General features: G+C 47.5%; 1 protein-coding gene across 1 annotated transcript in view; it reads right to left on the bottom strand.

Annotated features, from left to right (window-relative positions):
• The window catches only part of LOC149350919 (uncharacterized), a 30,323-nt gene extending 12,646 nt beyond the window's left edge, over positions 1–17,677 (bottom strand). Inside the window, exons 1-3 of the mRNA XM_089575577.1 lie at positions 17,632–17,677; positions 9,743–9,877; positions 6,655–6,777 (exon numbers count right to left, since the gene is read on the bottom strand). Coding sequence (XP_089431703.1) covers positions 6,655–6,777; positions 9,743–9,877; positions 17,632–17,677 — 304 coding nt within the window. The remainder of the gene's footprint in view (positions 1–6,654; positions 6,778–9,742; positions 9,878–17,631) is intronic.
• Positions 17,678–19,018: the final 1,341 nt, after the last annotated feature.

Here is a 19,018-nt window from a genome sequence, read left to right as displayed (position 1 = left end):
GGGCTCTCAAAAAGTTGTGGTATTCCTGGGATGTTAAAGGGTGCCACTCCACCGATATCCTTCAGCAAGAATTTTTTAAAAGCGTTTTGTAAAAGCTGAGTTATTTAGAGTGAAAATTTGAATTTCAGCGCCTTCCCGCCTTCCCGCCTTTCCCTCTCCTTTCTTCACTGTTTTCACGATCGAAGGTCGGCGCTCCTCGCGCGGTAATTTCACGGGGGGGGGGGGGGGGGTGCGTCCTGACCCGCCGGAGCGGCTCTGCTGACTGCCCGCCGCCATGGTAGCTCGTGACACCTGAAAAAAACTAACCAATGGCCATCTCTGCACAGAATTATGCAGGAGCATGAAAAAGTCGTCAGAAAGGGCTCGCCAACATCCGCGCGCGTTTGTAGGTTCTTTGCTGCGTGTATAAATGTATTATTTGGCTCAGGTCTTCATGACAAGAGAATGTAGTGATTGAATGAGTTTATGTACTCTCCTCAGGGGGTGTTTCAGAGTCCCTTAAAGTTTGCTGTTTCCGTCGCCTCCGATCAGATGATTTATACGGGTAACACTGCATTTTCGACGTCACTTATGTTCGCCGCACGTTAATACCCGATCCTCTCTTTACTAACAAATTTTTCAGTTTTTGAAACGACTAATCCTTTCCAGTCGCTACTTCAGCCATCAAACGCGCGTTAGAGTGTTTTTCTAGTTATATTCTTAACGTCATTGCCCTTTCACACGAAGCGTCGTTCCTGAACATGAACTGAGTTTTGGTTTCGGTTTTCTTTTTTCCTTCCTTCCAAGTGGTTGCGCTCGATGCATTCAAAAACAGTTTGTTGCGGCTGAGAGCGGCTGTAAGGTGTGTTATGTGACTATCAACTCAAAAACTTCGAAAAAATCCTCATACCATACCATACCATACCATACCATACCATACCATACCATACCATACCATACCATACCATACCATACCATACCATACCATACCATACCATACCATACCATACCATACCATACCATACCATATATGGAATTCCATGCCATAGAATGCGATACCATGAAAGACCATACTATAGAACACTATAACATTTCATATCCACTAAGTTTGTTTCAAGAAGTGCAAAGTGCCTAACAAAAACCTGGGCCCAGCAAAAGATTTATGAGTCCCCAGTTTGTTTCACCATAATACGGCAGTTGGTCCCTAGTTGTACCCTAGTCACACGGGCAGACTAACCTCGGTTATAAAATTTAACTGCAGTTATCGCGGTTCTCGGTTAAGGCAGCGATTAGTAATAATAATGATGATGGTAATAATAATAATAATAATACTTTATTGCTTTAAAAAAAACAGTACATATATTCAGGCCTGACAAGCCGTTGTTGGCTTGAGCGGCAGTGCCTGGCAGGCAGCAAAAACCACAAAAAAGCATAAGCATACACCTAAAACAGCGAAATGCGAACACAGGAAACGAAAATAAAGTAAAAAGATGATTAAAATTTATACAATGTCTATGAAGAGAAACTTCCAATGACCATAATGTAACACAGAACAGAGCAAATGTGTGCCAGCAAAATGACCGTGACACAGGTAATCGTACACTAATCAGGCTTTCCTGGTACAAAGGTATCGAGCATGGACAAACACAAGCAATACAAGTAGCCAAAGAAGCAAAATATGCCTTTACAAACAGATACGCCTTAGCAGTCTTTTTAACTTGTGTTTCGTTTTCATATGAAATGTGCTGGGAGGTAGTTGATTGAAGTAGGTTGGAACATAATGAGCGCGTATTCTAGTGCGGTATCTTGTGGAACAACGAGGACTCCAAAAACGGTTTTCGGGCCTTAAGCAACGGGAGGAAACGTATGGAACTAATAAATCATAGCACTAACAGTGTTTTAAAAAACCGTATGCACCAAAAGATTATTGAAATTCAGCCTCGAAAGTATTTTGAAACGGTCTGCGTCTGCATTCAGGCTCAGATCAAAAGAGATGTTCTTTAAGAGGGAGTACAATATAGCGTTTATTCGGTTGTCCCAGCGAACAGCACAGTGTCCGTAAACTGCTATTCCATATCGCAATACAGTGTAGCCTAAAGCGTGCGCTATCATTTTCTTTACCGATAAGGGCATGAAATATCTGATGCTGTACAGTAGTCATGATACGGCGCGAAGTTTTTTACAAACGTAAGCAGGGTGGGTGTTCCAAGAAAGGTCGATGTCAAGGTACAAACCCAGATAGTTTAGGATAGATGAATACTCTAATGGTCTACAAGAGCAAGATGAACAGTCTGACCAATGCAAAGCGAGATGATAGTAAAAAGAGTACCTTTCTTAAACAGTTATGGAAACAGATTACTTGTGTTTTAGATACATTTATACTAATTCATCATCATCATCATCATCATCATCAGACTGACTACACCCACTGCAGAGCAAAGGTCTCTCCCATGTCTCTCAATACTAATTAGGTTATTTCAAAACCAGCCCATAGAGTTTGTAGCAGCAGACTGTAAAGAAGAAATCACTTCATAATAGCTGCTGGCAGAAGTTAAAATCACCGTGTCGTCGGCGTATGGATAAAGGGAAGCAGTATCATGGTGTGGAGGTCTTTTACGAAAGTATTGAATAATAACGGACTAAGTATTGAGCCCTGCGGGACCCCAGCGTTAATACTTGAGGGTGCGCAACGAATTAGCCCGAGACAATCAGACGCCTATCTTGAAGGAAATTTGCCAACAACGACCAGAAGGCAACCTGAAATCCTGACAAGAAGAGCTTCCTGAACAACAGACCGTTCTGAACACTGTCGAAGCCGCCGCGGTGGCTCAGTGGCTATGGTGCTCGGCTGCTGGCCCGAAAGACGCGGGTTCGATCCCGGCCGCGGCGGTTGAATTTCTCTGGAGGAGAAATTCGAGGCCCGTGTACTGTGCGATGTCAGTGCACGTTAAAGAACCCCAGGTGGTCGAAATTTCCGGAGCCCTCCACTACGGCGTCTCTCATAGCCTCAGTCGCTTTGGGACGTTAAACCCCATAAACCAAACCAAACCAAACCAAACACTGTCGAAAGCCTTGCGCACAAGCAACTTCATTATTGTCGAAAGCTGTATTGAACTGATCGGAGAAATCTTCCAGGAGGATGCGAGTGCTTTTCCCCCGGCCGGAAACGATACTGAGTTGGCGAAAAAATGATGTGCTTATCTAGAAAACGCGTGATAGTTGATAATAAATGTTTTTCTAGTATTTGAACAATAGAAGGAAAAATTGAAATTGGATCATAATTTTCAATCTTGTTACGCGCAGCGCTTTTATGAAGAGGCATAACTATTGCAGTTTTTAGTTTTACAGGGATTTCGCCACTTAATTGAAATGGTCCCTTGGGTGCAACAAAGGGGGTGACGCATGACCGGAAAAAACGAAGCTGCATTTGTAAACACCTTGATTATTGACAACGCAGGCTCTGGAGTGACGTCCGACGGCGCGGAAACAGTGCGCTCAAACGCCGCACGGTGGCAGCACACCGCTGTATACCTCCGCGCCTCCGACTGGCCGTCCGCGCCAAGCCAACACCGCCGGCAACTTCTCTGCGATGCATCTCTGACGCCACCGTCAGAGAAGTGTGCTCAAATTTGTTGTTCTGGCAAATAATAATCCCCGGGATAAAGAAATGTCAAAAATGAATCCTTCTTGAGGATTGTTGACCCGTATCAAGTTGCTTGTAGAAGTTATCACGGCGATATAAGGAACCGCTGTTATGCCGGGAAACCCGCCCGGATTCCAATTCTGCAGGCCGCAAACTTTCCCCTGCGAACGTCCCTTTGACAAGCCCTGGTGCTGCGCCGCAAGGCAACGGCGCCCTAACGCTCCCTTGACAAGCCACGGCGCTGCGCCGGAAAGCAGCGGGGTCCTAAGGGGAAGCATCGGCAAGCAACATGTTCGGACATGCCGCAAGCTGCCAGGCAGCGAGGCGCCGGTTTCCCTTTCCCCCGGATGTCACCGCGCGCGGCAAAATTTGAAGCGGGTGGCCGGCGCGGTCGCTGGTTGGACCTCTCGGACTACCGTCGAGTGATGCCTTTGCATTAGACAGTTTTGAGTGACCACCGTTCCTCAGGCTTTATAAGCCCCATCGCTGCTGCTTGGAGAGGAGACCGACCCACCGTGAGTCAAGTGCTGCTTACGAGTGGAGTCGGGTGGTGTGATGCGTTGGTGTCTCGCCGTCGTCGTCGCTGTGCGAGAACAGTCGCGTTGTGTAGGTCTTGGCCCCCGTGCCGATGTTGTACTATATTACGCCCTGTATATAGTGTATAAAGCGTTTTTCGTAGTCTCACCGACGCCTGACTCGGAGTCTTCGCTACCGCCAAGAGAGCTGGCAGCGCTCAGTCACGAAACGGGTGGCGAGTGCTACGGGAGTACCTCGATGGCACAACATTAACCGCTTACAACCGCAAAGCAGCTTCCGCCGATGCGGCGCCACTCACCCGTTCTGCTTCCACCACACAGTAGGCTTCTACGCTAGCTCCGATGCGTTGCTGAAATCAGTCATGTCTTTATTTTGTTATCAGACAATGTTGTTGATAGCAAGGCAGTGCCTTGAGTGGAACATTTACTGTAGCGTTGACCAATTCCCAAGTTCCGTCCGCTGTGACTTCGATGCGAAGCAACCTAGGCCCAGCGACGATGAGGGAGTAGTGCACTTCCAGGGGGCCGTCGTCCACCGCGCTCGCAGGCGGCACCATTGCATCCGGTGCTCTGAGCGTTACGAACTTGTCTCCTGCTCTAGTGCTGTGGCAGGGGCCTGCCCTTTTACAGCGACAGCTGTAATAGCTTTGAACGAGCCATCTAATATAAGCAATTTAGGGGGCACAATGACAGCTGTGTAACGCGTTAGGTGGACACCACCGCTACGTACCTCAAAGCGTGATTGAAATGTCCACTGACCCAGGGAACCTGTTGTGCTCCATTCCTTTCCTCAAACCTAATGGAGTCTAGAGAAAAGGAAAGGCGCATAACTGCCTCAAATTGTACGTGGATACCACCGCCACCTCCGAGCGCGATTGAGGTGTGCGCTGACCAAGTGAACCAGTTACGCGCCTTTCTCTTCCTCAAAACCAATGGAGGGTTTAGACTGCGAATAAGACAACAGTGAGAACTAGACTATTTGCTCGGTGCAAAGGGACCCTGAAGTTCGTGAAAGGTAGAAATTATTCCGGAGACCTCCACTACGGCGCCCTATTCTCTCTTTATTCTTTTGACTCTTACTTTCCTCCCATTCCTTACGGCGCGGTTGAAGTGTCCTCATAGAAGTGAGAAATTACCGTGTCATTTCCTTTTCTTAAAAACATTAATCCGTGAAGTCTGCCAGGAACGCGTTCGAACCGAATATTGCAAGCGGAAGAAGACTGAGTATGCACGTGAGCGTATAGACGCCAAAACGGGCCTATGAGATGCCCACGTCAAAATGGGCCTGCCACTCCAGACCTCTCGACCGCTAATGCCAACTAGCTTTCGCTCAATAATGCGCTAAGCCGGTAAGCTTAGATCCAATAATTTTTTTTATATTACGATGATATAAAATGCGTTACTTGGGAACCGTGGGATGGGGCTGTCAGAGCTCTGTTGTCGCGCCGTCGGTGGGTACTCGAAGCGGGTATAAAAGCGCCGTTGGATGGCACTCTAGACATTGCCAATTTTTTTAACGTCTTTATTTCTGCATTTAGTAGGCCGATACCTTGCGGCAGAACTAAGGTGCTTCATGGAGGTTGGGGTGGGGGAGTGGTTAAGGGTGGGGGTGAGGATGGGGGTGGGGGTGAAGGTCGGAGTGCGGGTGGGGGACCGATGTCCGCTTCTTCCTCGAGGTAGTGTCGTCCCGAGGTCGGCTCCGCGAAGTGATGGCCTGGCCCTTCATCTTCCTTGAAGTAGGAAAGAAAAGTTCGCCAGAGCCGGAGTGCGTCTGATGGCCCGATGTGCGATGGCGGATCGACCCATTCCTGCAGGGTTCCAGGTCGAAGCCCGCCCAGGGACTTGAGTGCTCTCTCCCGTACTGCGTCAAAGGTAGGGCAGCTCCACAGGAGATGTTCGGCCGTGCCTCTGGCAGGGCACGTCGGGCACTGAGGAGTCGGGTATGAGCGCGGGTTTATGAGGTGCAACTTCGCTGGTGATAGAAGCTGGCCGGTCTGGGCTCGGCGAAGGAGCACTGCCTCCACTATCCGGAATGCGCTATGCGGACGGCGATATAGTTGCTATAGTGATATAGTGATATGCATATAGTGATATAGTGATATAGGCGATATAGTGATATGCATACTCCAGGACTTGGCCATTGCCAATTTTAATGTGTTGCTCTTGAAACGAGCTTTTATGTGGAAAATGTATTTTGTGGAATCGGGCCAGCTCGTGTTCTTTTCGTAACCGGACGCCGGCGGGCACCACCCGTCCATAATCGCCGCCGCTTTCTCGGTTACAAATGCAAACCGAGGTCGCCCAACTAAGTTTTTGATAACCGTGGTTAGCGACGTAACCGTGATTGGTTCCTCCGTGTGAACAGTAGTAAACACTTTTAGCGGAAGCCGCGATTACTCTAACCGCGATTAAGCGTGCCAGTTTGACAAGGGTCCTCTAAACGAATTGTCTTCGTGACACTTTTCGTGGAAAGGTTCACGAAAGGACTGTACTCACTCTTTTCGCAGCATGCCTCGCCGGGCTGGCAGCCGAACATAAAGGGCTTGAATATCCAGTTCTGGCAGCTGTCCATGGGCATGCATTTATAGCCCTCAGTCTCGCAGTTCAGTACTTTCCCTTCTGTTGACGAAGTTCATTGAGGCACCAGGCGCATGCGGAGACAGTCGAGCATCACAAACCGGCCTTCATCAAGAGCGGACGAGTCATATATATTTAACTCAAAAGTTAATTGTAGTAGTAGTATAAAACTTTATTCCACAAAATGGGATGGGGTTTAGCGGTTGGTGTGTTCCTAGCAGCAGATGGTGTTCCTAGGTACAGGATCCCATTGATTCTTGCTGCCTCCTCGGCCCGCTCAACCAGCGCAAACTGATCTTGCGGGTCAGAGCTGGACAGAAGCTCCTCCCACTGCTCGACTGGCGGGTTTGTAATTTTGGGCTCTATCGGGCTCTCCCGACAGCCTCATCTGGAGTGATAGAGGTTGGCTATCTCTCCGCACCACACGCATTCTGGAGTGTATTGCGTAGGCCAAATCTTACTGTTGTTGAAATTGGTGGTATTATCCGCCGTGGTGTCAGAGCGGATATGACGTTCGGCTGATGGGTCCACAGGTCCCGGGTTAGATTCCGGTGGCTGCATTTCGACTGAGGCGAAATGCAAAAATGCCTTTGTATACTGAGGGAAGCCAACAGTTACCGAAACCAAAGAGCATAGGGGATGTTTTCTTTTTGTTGCGAAAGCAACACTACTGGAGCCCAGCTCGGCTCGTCGCGTATGCTCGTGGCGGTGCGGCTACCAAACGACCTTGAGTCGCCGTTGCCTAGCAACCGCTTCAGTTGCGCTCCAACAGATGGCGCCTAGCCGCTGCCGCCTGTCGCCTGCACACCCAGAGGGCACCACCCTCGCACAGGCTCTGGATTTCACAGCTTATGACGGCGTCGTGCCGGCCAGGGAGCCGGCACGAGCTAAACCAAACGCTTAACCACAAGCTAACGCCACAAGCGTATTGGCAAAAACGGCACGTACGATCTTGTGCCGCTGCCTAGCAACCCGAGTTACTACCCGAGCTTACTCGAGTTACTCGGGTCAGCTCGGGTAGTAACTCGGGTAAGCTCGGGTAATTTCGGACGAGCGTCGTGCCATCTGCGCGAGAGGTTGCTCGGGAAGAACAACAGCGGTCCCAAAATCTCGACGGGTGGCTGGGATAGAAACAGCCACCTGCCAGTGCAGTGGCGCATCGCTTAACCGCTGCGCCACTGCGCCACTGCGCCACTGCGCTGGTGGTGGTATATGAGGACTCGCCGCCATCTATGACGCTCAAATAGGAATTACCAATTCAGAATACAGGGGCTTTAACCCTCTAAAGATATCACGCCACACCCCTAAGGCGGAGTTTAAGTGCCCCCTCCAATTGAAGAATGAACACCTGCTTTCGCAGGTCTACTCGGTTTAACTACGTTAAGCCCCTATCAATTTTTTCAGTTTGTGGTGTTAAATAATTGGAGATTAATAGTGTAAATAATCAATCACTTAAAGATAATTGATAAGAACGCAGAAGAAAAAACAACTGCCGCCGGTGGCATCCGAGCTCACGACTTCCGAATTTCGCGTCCGATGCTCTACCAACTCGGCTACGGCGACGGCTGTCCAATCTTCTGCTTCCGGGGGTATTTATGTGTAATGTAACCGAACCTTGAGAGTGTTCACCAACGACACCGTCTTCGATAGCCGCGAATGTAGTACGTCCTGTATTACCCGTAACTCAGTTGGTAGAGCACTGGTCGCGAAATTCGGTGGTTGTGGGCTCGGATCCCACCGGCGGCATGTGGTTGTTTTTTCTTCTGCTTTTATTAATCTCCCATTGATGAAAAACCACAAATTAAAAAAAGATACCCCATATGCTCCTTGCTTTCGGCGACTGTTAGCTTCCGTCATGTATGTCATTAAGAAACACCACTTTCCATTCCCTTGTTTGCTGTATACAGGAGCTAAGCATTCCAATGGAAATATTTAGAGCTCTTTTTCTGGTTCGGGAAGTGGGTCGAAAACGTTACGTGGAAATGGCGGCACCATGCATTGATTTCATTCACGTGTGCGATGTAAGTGAACGTTGGAGAACCCGAGGTGGTCTAAATTAAACCGGAGCCCTCCACCTATAGGTCATCTTTTAAAGCCCATGTGCAGCTTTGGGATCCCTGTTAATCTCCACGTACCAACCAATTTCATTCACGCCGATTCTGGACTAAAATGAAGCCGCCGTGTGTCTGTGCACGACTTTATTAGAAATAAAAGAAGTAATAGCTTGTTCAAAATCTATTTAGTTCGCGTGTTGCATGTCCCGAGTTCTGCATTCAACTTCGTGCCGTTACCGTTTAAACTGCTCACTGGCAATGCTCGCGAAATATTTCAGAAACAAACGTTACGGAAGGACGGTTGTGTCGGCCGCTGCTTAAATACTCTGAGCACGTCTTTTTCTTAGTCAATGGCTTGGACAACGTCCCATCCACTTGATGTCGCGTCACTTGTGGCTAAGCCAGGCCTCTTGTGCTGTCTCCTTTCTCTGTTCTGAACTCCGGGCACCGACGAGCGGACGGCAAGGAAACGGGCCACTTTATTCTGTTTCTCGCTCGCGCCGCCTTAGGCTGCGCAAGTAGTTTGACACGCAGATCTCTATCGCAGCCACAGAATGTATGACTCTTCCCGGGGAACTTCCGTTATCAATTCACTGTTAGTCCCACAAATCGTATCTTAGAAAGTAGCCAGTAACAGGCCGTCCAAGTTCGGACAGCACGGCGATTAATGTAAATGTTTTTACAGGGGCAGGTTCACTCTGTGCGTAGCTTTATTGAAAAACGAAGAAGAAAACTAACTTCTAAAGTGCATCGTCGAAGCAAGAGCGTACGCAGACGAAGTTGGCCTGCAGGCCGCCACCTTCTGATACATTCACCGTAACGCAGCTCATGAGTCTCGGTAGTTTCTCATGCAGTTAACGGCGCCGAGATGATATGCAGGGAACGAAGAGGCAGTGAAATGAAGAGAGATGAAGAAAACAAAACAAAACAAAGCTCCGCCGTGTGGTACTTACTCGGGCCAATATTCCCCGATGGATTGAAGTCTGCTGGATCATTTGCGCCCGCCCTTTTGAGGCGGTGTTCGTTTATTCCCGCAGTACCGCCGCGGTGCTCAGGCGAGTCCTCAGCTGATTCCAGGTGCTCATTTGCTGCGGAAAAAGTTGGGGAAATGAGGCGAGTCGTCTCTGTCGCCGAATAGTCCACAAATACGGCCCGGCCGGACTCACGGTGCTGCCGTCGCGGCACCGCGCGCCTAATGGAGAGCCGTTCTGTCATATATCGCGAGTAACGGGGCCCGGTAATGAGCGCCTCATTCGTAGTGATAATTGACGTGCCCTACTTGGTGCAGGGGATTGCTGAAAAAGCGCGTGGGAGTGCACTGGGGGTCAGGTACTTGCCGCACTGGGCGAAGGCGCTCGGCTCTTGGACACGCGAGGTCGCGGGTTATCTGTCGATTTATACGGATCTTGGCGACTTATGTCGTCCATCAGACCGCGTTCATTGCTTCCGGAAGAAAGGCCTCGCGGGCCATTGTTGCTCGACTCACGTCATTTTTTCCCCTTATTTTTGCGCTTTGAACAGGCTCGCCGAAATAGCGTCGGCCCATTGTGCGCAGGCACGCAGGTTGCGTGAGTGACTGAAACTGCTGACGCCATCTAGGAGGAGGAAGAGTAGGCTTTTTTCCGCACAATGCAGGAAGTGGTTGAAATAGCATTACAGGACGCAAACATCACTGCAAGAGGCCGCATATCCACTACTCTGTCGTCGCTCGGAAATGAAGAGAATAGGTTATTTCATTTTGGCTCACCTGTTCGCGCACCGGTGATTCAACGCGTATTAGCGGTGATAACGTGGAACCCTTTTTTCATTCCTTTACGCACTCAAAGTTTCATTATAGTTATTTTCTTACCTGGTATTCAACTCTTTCGGTCGCGCGTTGCCTTCAAATAGAGAACAATAAAAGCAAGAAAGTGCTTTTATCTATCGGAACGAATGCTGGAAGCCAGCGCCCACTCAACTGACTCTTGCTTTGGGGAGCAAGCCCGTCGCCAACGTAGTAATTTTCCACCCTGCCTTGCAATCGGTGTAGGGGGCGGGTTTGAAACGTGGCGCGGAGGTGACCTCACAACCAACATTTATTGATGCCTTCCGCTCGCATCGCCGTTGTCTTTCTTCGAACGTTGCTTTGGAAGTTGTTCGTTCGCACCAAGGGAATTTCAAGCTAGCGTCGGCGTAACTCCTTTTGGTATCCTAGTACTAAAGATGGCCAGTTTATGCCGGCGGTCAGGAGTGCGTAATAGTTCGTTAAATTGCGTTCTCTATAATTAGGGACGAAGAAGAAAGACAGGTAGGTGAAACAGAACGATACTCCGTGGGCAACCCTGCACTAGCTCAAACATTTACAACGCATGAGCTCGAGAGATGGCAGCACCGCCCTGCCAGCTTGAAGCCAGCATTGTTGAAGGCCGTATATGTGCGACACAATAAAAAAAGGCCCTATTCGCGCTGGTGGCCTGGTACAACTAATCAAAGTTTGTTTAAACCGTTTCTCAATAATTTGATGCAAAAACTGCCCCCTTTAATTCAACTCGTCAGATAACACCTGTCTTGTACTCGAACAACGCTAAACGGGCTCCAGGAAAGTGTTTAAGGTGAAAGACTGTCATTTTCGCATCCGCCATGTAGCCCTTCGCCGCGCATTAGATGGGAGGATGACTGTTTGTAGCGTCACGAGTGACATGGTGAAACCGGACATATAAATAGGCCAGCGGCATATCCAGAGACTGGCTGATTGAGCTGAAGTCAGAAGCAACCCCGTTTCCCGCCGCCGCCCAGAAAAGTTGGCTGACGTAGTGTAAAACCCACGGCTTCTTCCTCAACCAACCATTTCATCCGGAAGTCGAACACAGTTAGAGCTCCACCTCATTTTTCCTACCTCTTTTTTTTTTTTTAAATGCAGTGCTGACTGCGCCGTTGCGATAGGCTAGTGGCTTGCCGGATTTAAACGAATAACGTTGATGAGCCCCTGCTGGTAATGTAGGTTAACTACAGTATTCTGAAGTCATTTGCAACGAAATAGCGACCGTTCTTCACGCGTCTGGCTTCTTACGAACACGATCTTTGACAAGTCGCTTCTTTTTGCGGATTCCACAGTTGGAAACAAACAAAAAATACAAGGTAATTTATTATACATTTTCTAAGGAGCATGGTGACAACGTACTCAACTAAGTTCACCTGCTTTACTAATCAAGCTTCTTTGATTTTAGCTTGTTATTCTTTAACTAACGCTCCAGCTACTCTTATTGCCACTTACAAATACCTCGCATTTAACCGTCGTTTACAGTTGTCATGAAGTTTCCATATCAGTCACTTACTTGCGTCAGTAAGCCGTTAATTAGGTCTCCTAAGGCATAACCTAAAACATATACCACGTCACACCTGCGAAAGCTCGTCTACCGAGCTTTTTGCGTGGCTTCGTGCCTCCCCTCAAAAAGGAGGAGAAGGTGAAACTTCGTTTTCGAGGGCTAGACTTTGGCGTACGAGAGAAACTGCCTTTAAAAGCGTAAGCCAGAAAGAAGCGTGGCGAAACTGCTTGGTTGCGATCGCTGTAACTGCTGTACCTATGACTCTTTAGAGGAAATTTTTTGTGGTAGCGCGTTCCTCTATTGATGCCTCAGCCATCTGTGTGCAACAAAATTTTTACCCGGAACGTGGTTAGAGGCCCTTTAAGGCATCTTGTACACGCTGACATCGAAAAAACTGGCTTCTACTGTAAACAATGCATTAAGCACGGAATATTTCTGTGCTAAGTGCAACTTGAAAGACGTCTCGAAGTACAGAAAACGCTGACTTCTTAACAGACACAAATATGTTTCGTATGAGCAAACGGGATGTCTGAACTTCCCAGAATTTAGAACTGAGTTTTGTAGGCAAGTGTCTAAATATCAAAGCTGGTGCGGTTTCCAGTGACGTTCTGATTTGAATTACAGCCGAAGCTAGGCTACATTAAGGTCTTGTTGACTGTTTTTTTTTTTCGGCATCATTAATACTGTTAACTCATCGGCATGCAAGAACTGATAGCCTTATTATTGCTTTAATGATAATTGGTGCTAGGCAACGTCATATTTTCGGGACGAGGTTATCTTCAAAATAACGCCCTGCAAAATATTGTCTGCCATGCTTTACAATAAACGGTGCCTCACCTGACTTTACACAATTTTTAAAAATAGTCTTTTTGAGGTAAAAGCGCACTTTTTTTCGGCACAGCACTGTCAGCGGTGTAGTACATCAGAATACAGCTAAGAAGTGCTAACTAGCAGGCTGGCTAACTAATAACGAATAGTTAACTTTTTAACTATTACTGTTAGGCGCTTTAATTACTGAGAGGTTTGTAGCGTATAGTAAATAATATCTATACCAGTTTTTACAATTTCGAAAACGTGGTTACCGTCGGCGCTGTGGCCCAACAAATTTCGGCTATTTCTACGACTTACGTGCACGGGAGAGGTTGCTTTGCCTGTAAGCTTCTCGAAACAGCACGTCTTCTGGCCCAATGCAGTCAATTTGTTGGGCCACAACGCCGAGGGTAACCGCGTTTTCGAAATTCTGAAAACTGGTATGGATATTACCTACAGTGGGCTACACGCCTTTCAATAATAAGGAGCCTAACAGTAGTAGTTAAAAAGTAAACTATTCAATATTAGTTAACCAGCCTGCTAGTTAACACGTCTTAGCTATATTATGATGTACTACACCGCTGGTTGTGCTATGCCGAGAAAAGTGCTGATCTAACTCAAAAAGCTTATTTTTAAAAATTCTGTAAAGTCCTAGGTGAAACACCCTGTTTATATCATCGATGGGACATGATCGACGCTTTTAAGTAGTTTCTTCTTCGCGGTTATATTAAGTGTCAGTCCTGCTGCCAGTTAGGCGTCTCGTCGCCGAAACAGTATGACATGCCGGTAAATTGACTGTTCGTCGGCCGACGTCGACCATTCATGCAAAACTCTTGCCTTTCTGCTCTTGTTCTCACGACATCAGCGTTCCTTCTTTTAACTCTCTTTTATTCTATTCGCTGTTAAATCCTTGCTCCTCTTTACTGACTAGACCCGTGCAAAAAAAAAAAGCAAAAAAAAAAAACCCATGCACTCCGCCGTTTACTTAAAGGAGGCTTCGTTGCAACAAGACAGACACAGTGGCAAAGCCTCACAGCGTCCTCCGTTTAAGGCGCCGTTTTTCTCAAGAGCCCCGTTATTTCATGGGCTACAACGTTTCCGTGTGAAATGATCCCGTGCTACATTGAATATGCCGCTGCTAGTGCGCGCGCGATGCAATAGCTGCGTTCGCCCCTGACATTCATACCGAATATGAATCTGACTCGACTATTCCACTTCTCCTTGAAGCATAGCGCAGAATCCGTAACGCGAATATATACAACTCTAATAAGGAGCTACTTATTACACGAGAATGGCTATTTTAACGTAAAATACCGTGCTATAGTTTAAGCGATGTAGCGTTTTCAAGGCGACTGCACAGAGTGTCGTCACCAGAAGTAAGGGCCGCGCTTAAGACTGAACCATATTTGCGGCAAAGTGTTGCTCGAAGTCATAGCTCGAATTGCATGATCTACGAAACGAATGAAAAAAGGCAAGAAGAAGCAAGAGCTTTTCTATTTTCTTGTTTGCAGGATGTGAGAAACTGTCATTTGTGGTGAACTTTCAGTGGTGCGAAAAGTTCCCTCTTTGATGGGCGCTGCTACGTTCCTTGATGTTATCAGATTTGGGCAACTTTATGAGTCCTGAATTTTGGGTTTGAGAAAAATGAAGACCGAAAAAAGCGCAATACGTAGCAATGAGACGCTGTCACAGATCCCGAAGCCTCTCCGAACCACTTACGAAAACTCTTCTTTAACTAAGACTGTAACTAGCGCGCGGAAAACGCAAAGGCAGAAGGGAAAGGACGTCACAGATAACGGCTCTAGCATTATGAACTAGCACCAGCTACCCCAACCTTTCTTTAATTATCATCTATATCTGTTGATGTTAATGTCGTCTGCGCTTTTTCAAGCCGCTTGTTTTTTTATGGTACCCGGCTAAATGCTTACGATAAAATCTGTGCAAAAGTTTTCGGAAGCAGTGGCAGGTTTCTTGCCGCCAGAAGGACGTATTGCGCATACAAGCCTCTAAAATAGGCGACCACACCCTTTTCGACAGCATGAGTGGAACATCGCATTATCACTCGCAGCTAACGTATTAAAGCGTGTATTTAGTCCGCAGGAAAACGTTTCTTTATCCTGTAGCGTAAGACTACGGCAATAGCAAAGCCCCGGCGTTTATGCTTGCTCTCGCTAATGCTCGCTGATCTGTGCGGGCATTCTATTTGCATTAAAACCCGGCTTGTTTTCTTTGTGCTGTACAGGCCACAAACGAGCAATGATATCACTGCATTAAGGCCTTCCTGCACGAAACATTTATAGATGCGGGCCAAACATTAAAATCTCTTTTTGACTTGACGCAAAGCGTTCGCTATGACAAACTATACACGCAGCCGCAAAATAGTAAAAGGCACTAAGCACCAGTTTCTAAAAGTTCGCTCGCGTTGTTTGGCAACATGATAGACGTTTATCGCTTTGGAAACTAAAAGCGTCGTACATTTTCACTGCGCGTTTTCGCACTTCCTTTCACTGTAGAAAGTCAGTGTTGCTGTTCCTCGTTTTGCCATTTCGTAAGCGTCACCAGCACAGTGTCAGCTGGCTCGGTATTTGTCAAAGTATTAGGGACAGCAGCTCCATGCGTTAGCTCCGCGCGCTTTCAGATGTGTCTTGCAGAAAATCATCAGTACTGGGGCATATAAGTTTGTCGGAAGCAACTAAACTGCTACAAGTTGCTCGCATTCACTGGTCACCGCTTGCGAACGTCCCCCCGGCCGATGTCGCGCATCTCAGTTCTTTTCCCTATAGAGCGCTCACTTTAAAGATATTCACGAGGCGATTTTCAGCGGTTCACTATTGTGCCGCATTTCCTACGCATTTGCGCTCCACATTCCGGCGTAGCATCACTTGAGAACCACTGAGTTCAAGAGTCCAAGAGGTCTTCCTGGAACGCACAAGAGGTCATCAATCTAATTTATTTTCGGATCAACAATCGCCAGCTCGCGCGCATGAGACTGCAGAGTGTGGTCTGTTATGTCCATTTTGTTATTATTGTGGCTGACGAAAAAAAGAAACAGGCATAAACTCCATGCATGCCAGTTCTCGAAAACAATTTCTGAAAACATTTACCTATAAAGTAATCTGGCTCTGAAAAACAATTCTGGTCACTGTGACTACGAGGTATATTTATCTGCGCCTTGAAGAGCGAAGCACTGCTGTTCACAACGTTGCGGGCGCGTCGCGACGCCCACAAATACATAACCAAGCTGCCTGCAGAAGGAGTCTGCAGCTATGTGGGGGCTTTGAACTTTTTCCCCCAGAAAACGTTTTATTAAGTACTGTAAACGCTGAATATCTTTTTTCCTGTTAAATTTTATTCGGGGAAGTGCAATTCAAGACGGTTCGAAAAATGCTCTTTCGCTATAATCACCAACCTTTACGTTCAGATGCACGGCTTTGAAATACCATTAAAAAGCATTAAAATATGTTTTTGTGCCAGTTGGTGACTGAACGTAAATGCATCCAGTTACCAGTCAGCGCTCGCGTGTGTCTGTTATCTTCTGCCCCGTTTTTTTTTGCGCTGTATTCCTTAATAATGGCAATTTAAAAGGTCATCTTGTCGATGTAAAAAGTTTCAGTGGCATCTAGAGCCAGTGGGGTTGTAACTGAATAGTCCTCAAGCTAAAGGGAACGCCGTACACTTGCGCACAAAGCTGAAAAGCGCACTCTAAAAGCCCAGGCAAGCTTGTAAATAAAGAACAGCGACATAATGCGGTAGAATAATTCCAGAGGAATATTGGCAACAGGCTGGAATAAGTAGAAAAGGGTGCAAGAAAATGAAAAGAACAATATATTAACCACGGATGCCGGTTGGCTACCGGACGCTTTGGAAGAAGAACGCAAAATGGTTACAGGCAAGAGATAGAACACGAAAGAAGACGCGAGGAATGTGAGGCACTATCACAGCTTGTCGTTCGAAAGCGACGCTCTCAGGAAGCGAAGCGCTGAGTACGAGTATATTTTATCAGCAGTGTAAGGAAAAGACAAAGAAAGGTATATCATCATGACCACTGCCACTTTTTCATAGCATGCTCAAGTGCGCGCACCCACATTCGCCACAGCCGTGCGTAAAGGCTGCAATCAGAGACCGCGTTAGTACTTGTTTAGAATTCGACTGAAACTTGCATTTAAATATTATGCTATGTCAAGAGTTTGACGTAAGCCCGTCTGGTCGGGATGGGACATGACGAAAAATGAACGGCACCGACCAAAAAAGAAAGATGGAATGACGTTTCGGCTCCCACACGGGAGCCTTGTTCATTGTGAACAAGGCTCCCGTGTGGGAGCCGAAACGTCATTCCATCTTTCTTTTTTGGTCGGTGCCGTTCATTTTTCGTCAGATTATGCGATCCGTATTTTTTTTATTCAACAGGTTTTCTCACTGAAAATTAGCTTGCGCCAATCCCCTACCTGTTTAATAAATTCAGCTGTTGAGCGAAGTAATGTTTCCATATTTGGGCACGCGGACTGGCAAACATCTGCAGTCCAGAGATCAACGGTCCTTAGCGGAGCAAGCGTTCTTTTTCACTGGGCCTTAATGCTGGCCTCACAGCCCAGAATCAGCTGTAACGTATGTTGCCCTTCAGCATGCCTGCATCGACGAAATGCGTACTGCCACATACACCTACGGCTCTGTTACGTCAACCTCTTTTACAATAGGCGCCTGGGTTTCGTCGATGCCGATCACAATACCGGCATCAGTCATCTGGCAGTGGCTGCTGCCACAGATCTCACCCATCTTCTAATCAGCAAGCATATGGTTGGTCTTCACGGACTCACGGGCGGCATTCCAATCTCTTGGAGCCAACGGGTAAGCAGATGCAACATGTTAACTGCATCAACTGCCTTCATAAGTATTTCTCTGGATTGCACCCCAGCGTTGGGCTCTAGTAGTTGCTTGCATGCTACAGCATGGGGGCAATGCTCACACTGATGAGGCAACCGGAGCGACCCGCACTTGATCACGTAATCGCATTTCCACCGCACTTTCTAGGGGTCACGGACGAGACTTTTGCCTGACGTTGCGTAGGGCTGCCTGCGTGCGCTTCGGTACGATGCTTGCCGTGAACGCGGTCGCGTTCGCTGTTACCACACAAACTTAGATTTCCACATGCCACGTGGCTTGGATAAATGTAATCGAGCTTCCTTTCATCGCATTTTCTTGAATGTGGCGAGCACTACCAACTACACATCATTATCTCAAGTTTCCGAAAGCTTGACTCCGTCTTGCACGTGCCTAGTTTAAATGCACTTGGGAGGCATTACTGTGCATTGCTATAGTAATGCGCGCTCGTAATGCATATAGTTTCTGCATTGGTTTATTACAGAACACTATGGGTGCATATCATCTTATTTATGAGGATTTTTGAGCAGAGCTTTTTTTTAAAAAATGCGATTAGCACTGAGTGCCTCGCTAGCGAAAAATAAAATAGCTGTGGTTCAGCCCGGCTGAACATAGTAAGATGAGAGAAAGCTCTGTCAAGCATGGTTAGACATGGTTTAGCTTTCCTTAAACTTTATTTCATATCAGTGGCTTGGCTTGGGATTTTCTTTATTAAAGCGAAGACTATCTTGTGACCCGTGACGTCACAGGCTTTTATATAGCGAACGGCGCGTCATGCTATTTCCGGCAGTTGCGGGAGAGCCGTCGGCTCCGCATACGCAACTGTGGCGAGGCCCAGCGAGTCACGTGATTCGATAGTTGCGAGGAGAGCGGCGTCGGCTCAACGCGCGCGGCTGTGGCGAGGCGGGACCAGTCACGTGGAATGACGTCAGAGCCCAGCCGCCGCTCGTCCTGGTTTGATGGTCAAATTTCAGAGCCACATGACCTTCAGCTTTGTAGGAGGGGGAGTAGAGTTCTCGCTCTAAAAGCCGTCCTGTCTGGGAATGAAGGCTTGGAGCACAGTTACACTTAAAATAAAACACTTTACGGCCGCGAGTTGGTTTCGAACCCGAGACGGCGCGAATATATTCGCTTTGCTGGCGAATGCGTTAGACCACCGTGCCACCGCGGTAGCCAAACGTCCCACATGCTAAACTTCGTCTCTCACGCTAACTTCCATCCGTGTGCAGTGGATCC

Source organism: Amblyomma mixtum, chromosome 3, assembly GCF_055824585.1.
Source record: "Amblyomma mixtum isolate Tamu chromosome 3, ASM5582458v1, whole genome shotgun sequence".
Taxonomy (NCBI): domain Eukaryota; kingdom Metazoa; phylum Arthropoda; class Arachnida; order Ixodida; family Ixodidae; genus Amblyomma; species Amblyomma mixtum.
Note: the sequence above shows the minus strand (reverse complement) of the source record. Positions and strands in the feature narration are given on the sequence as shown.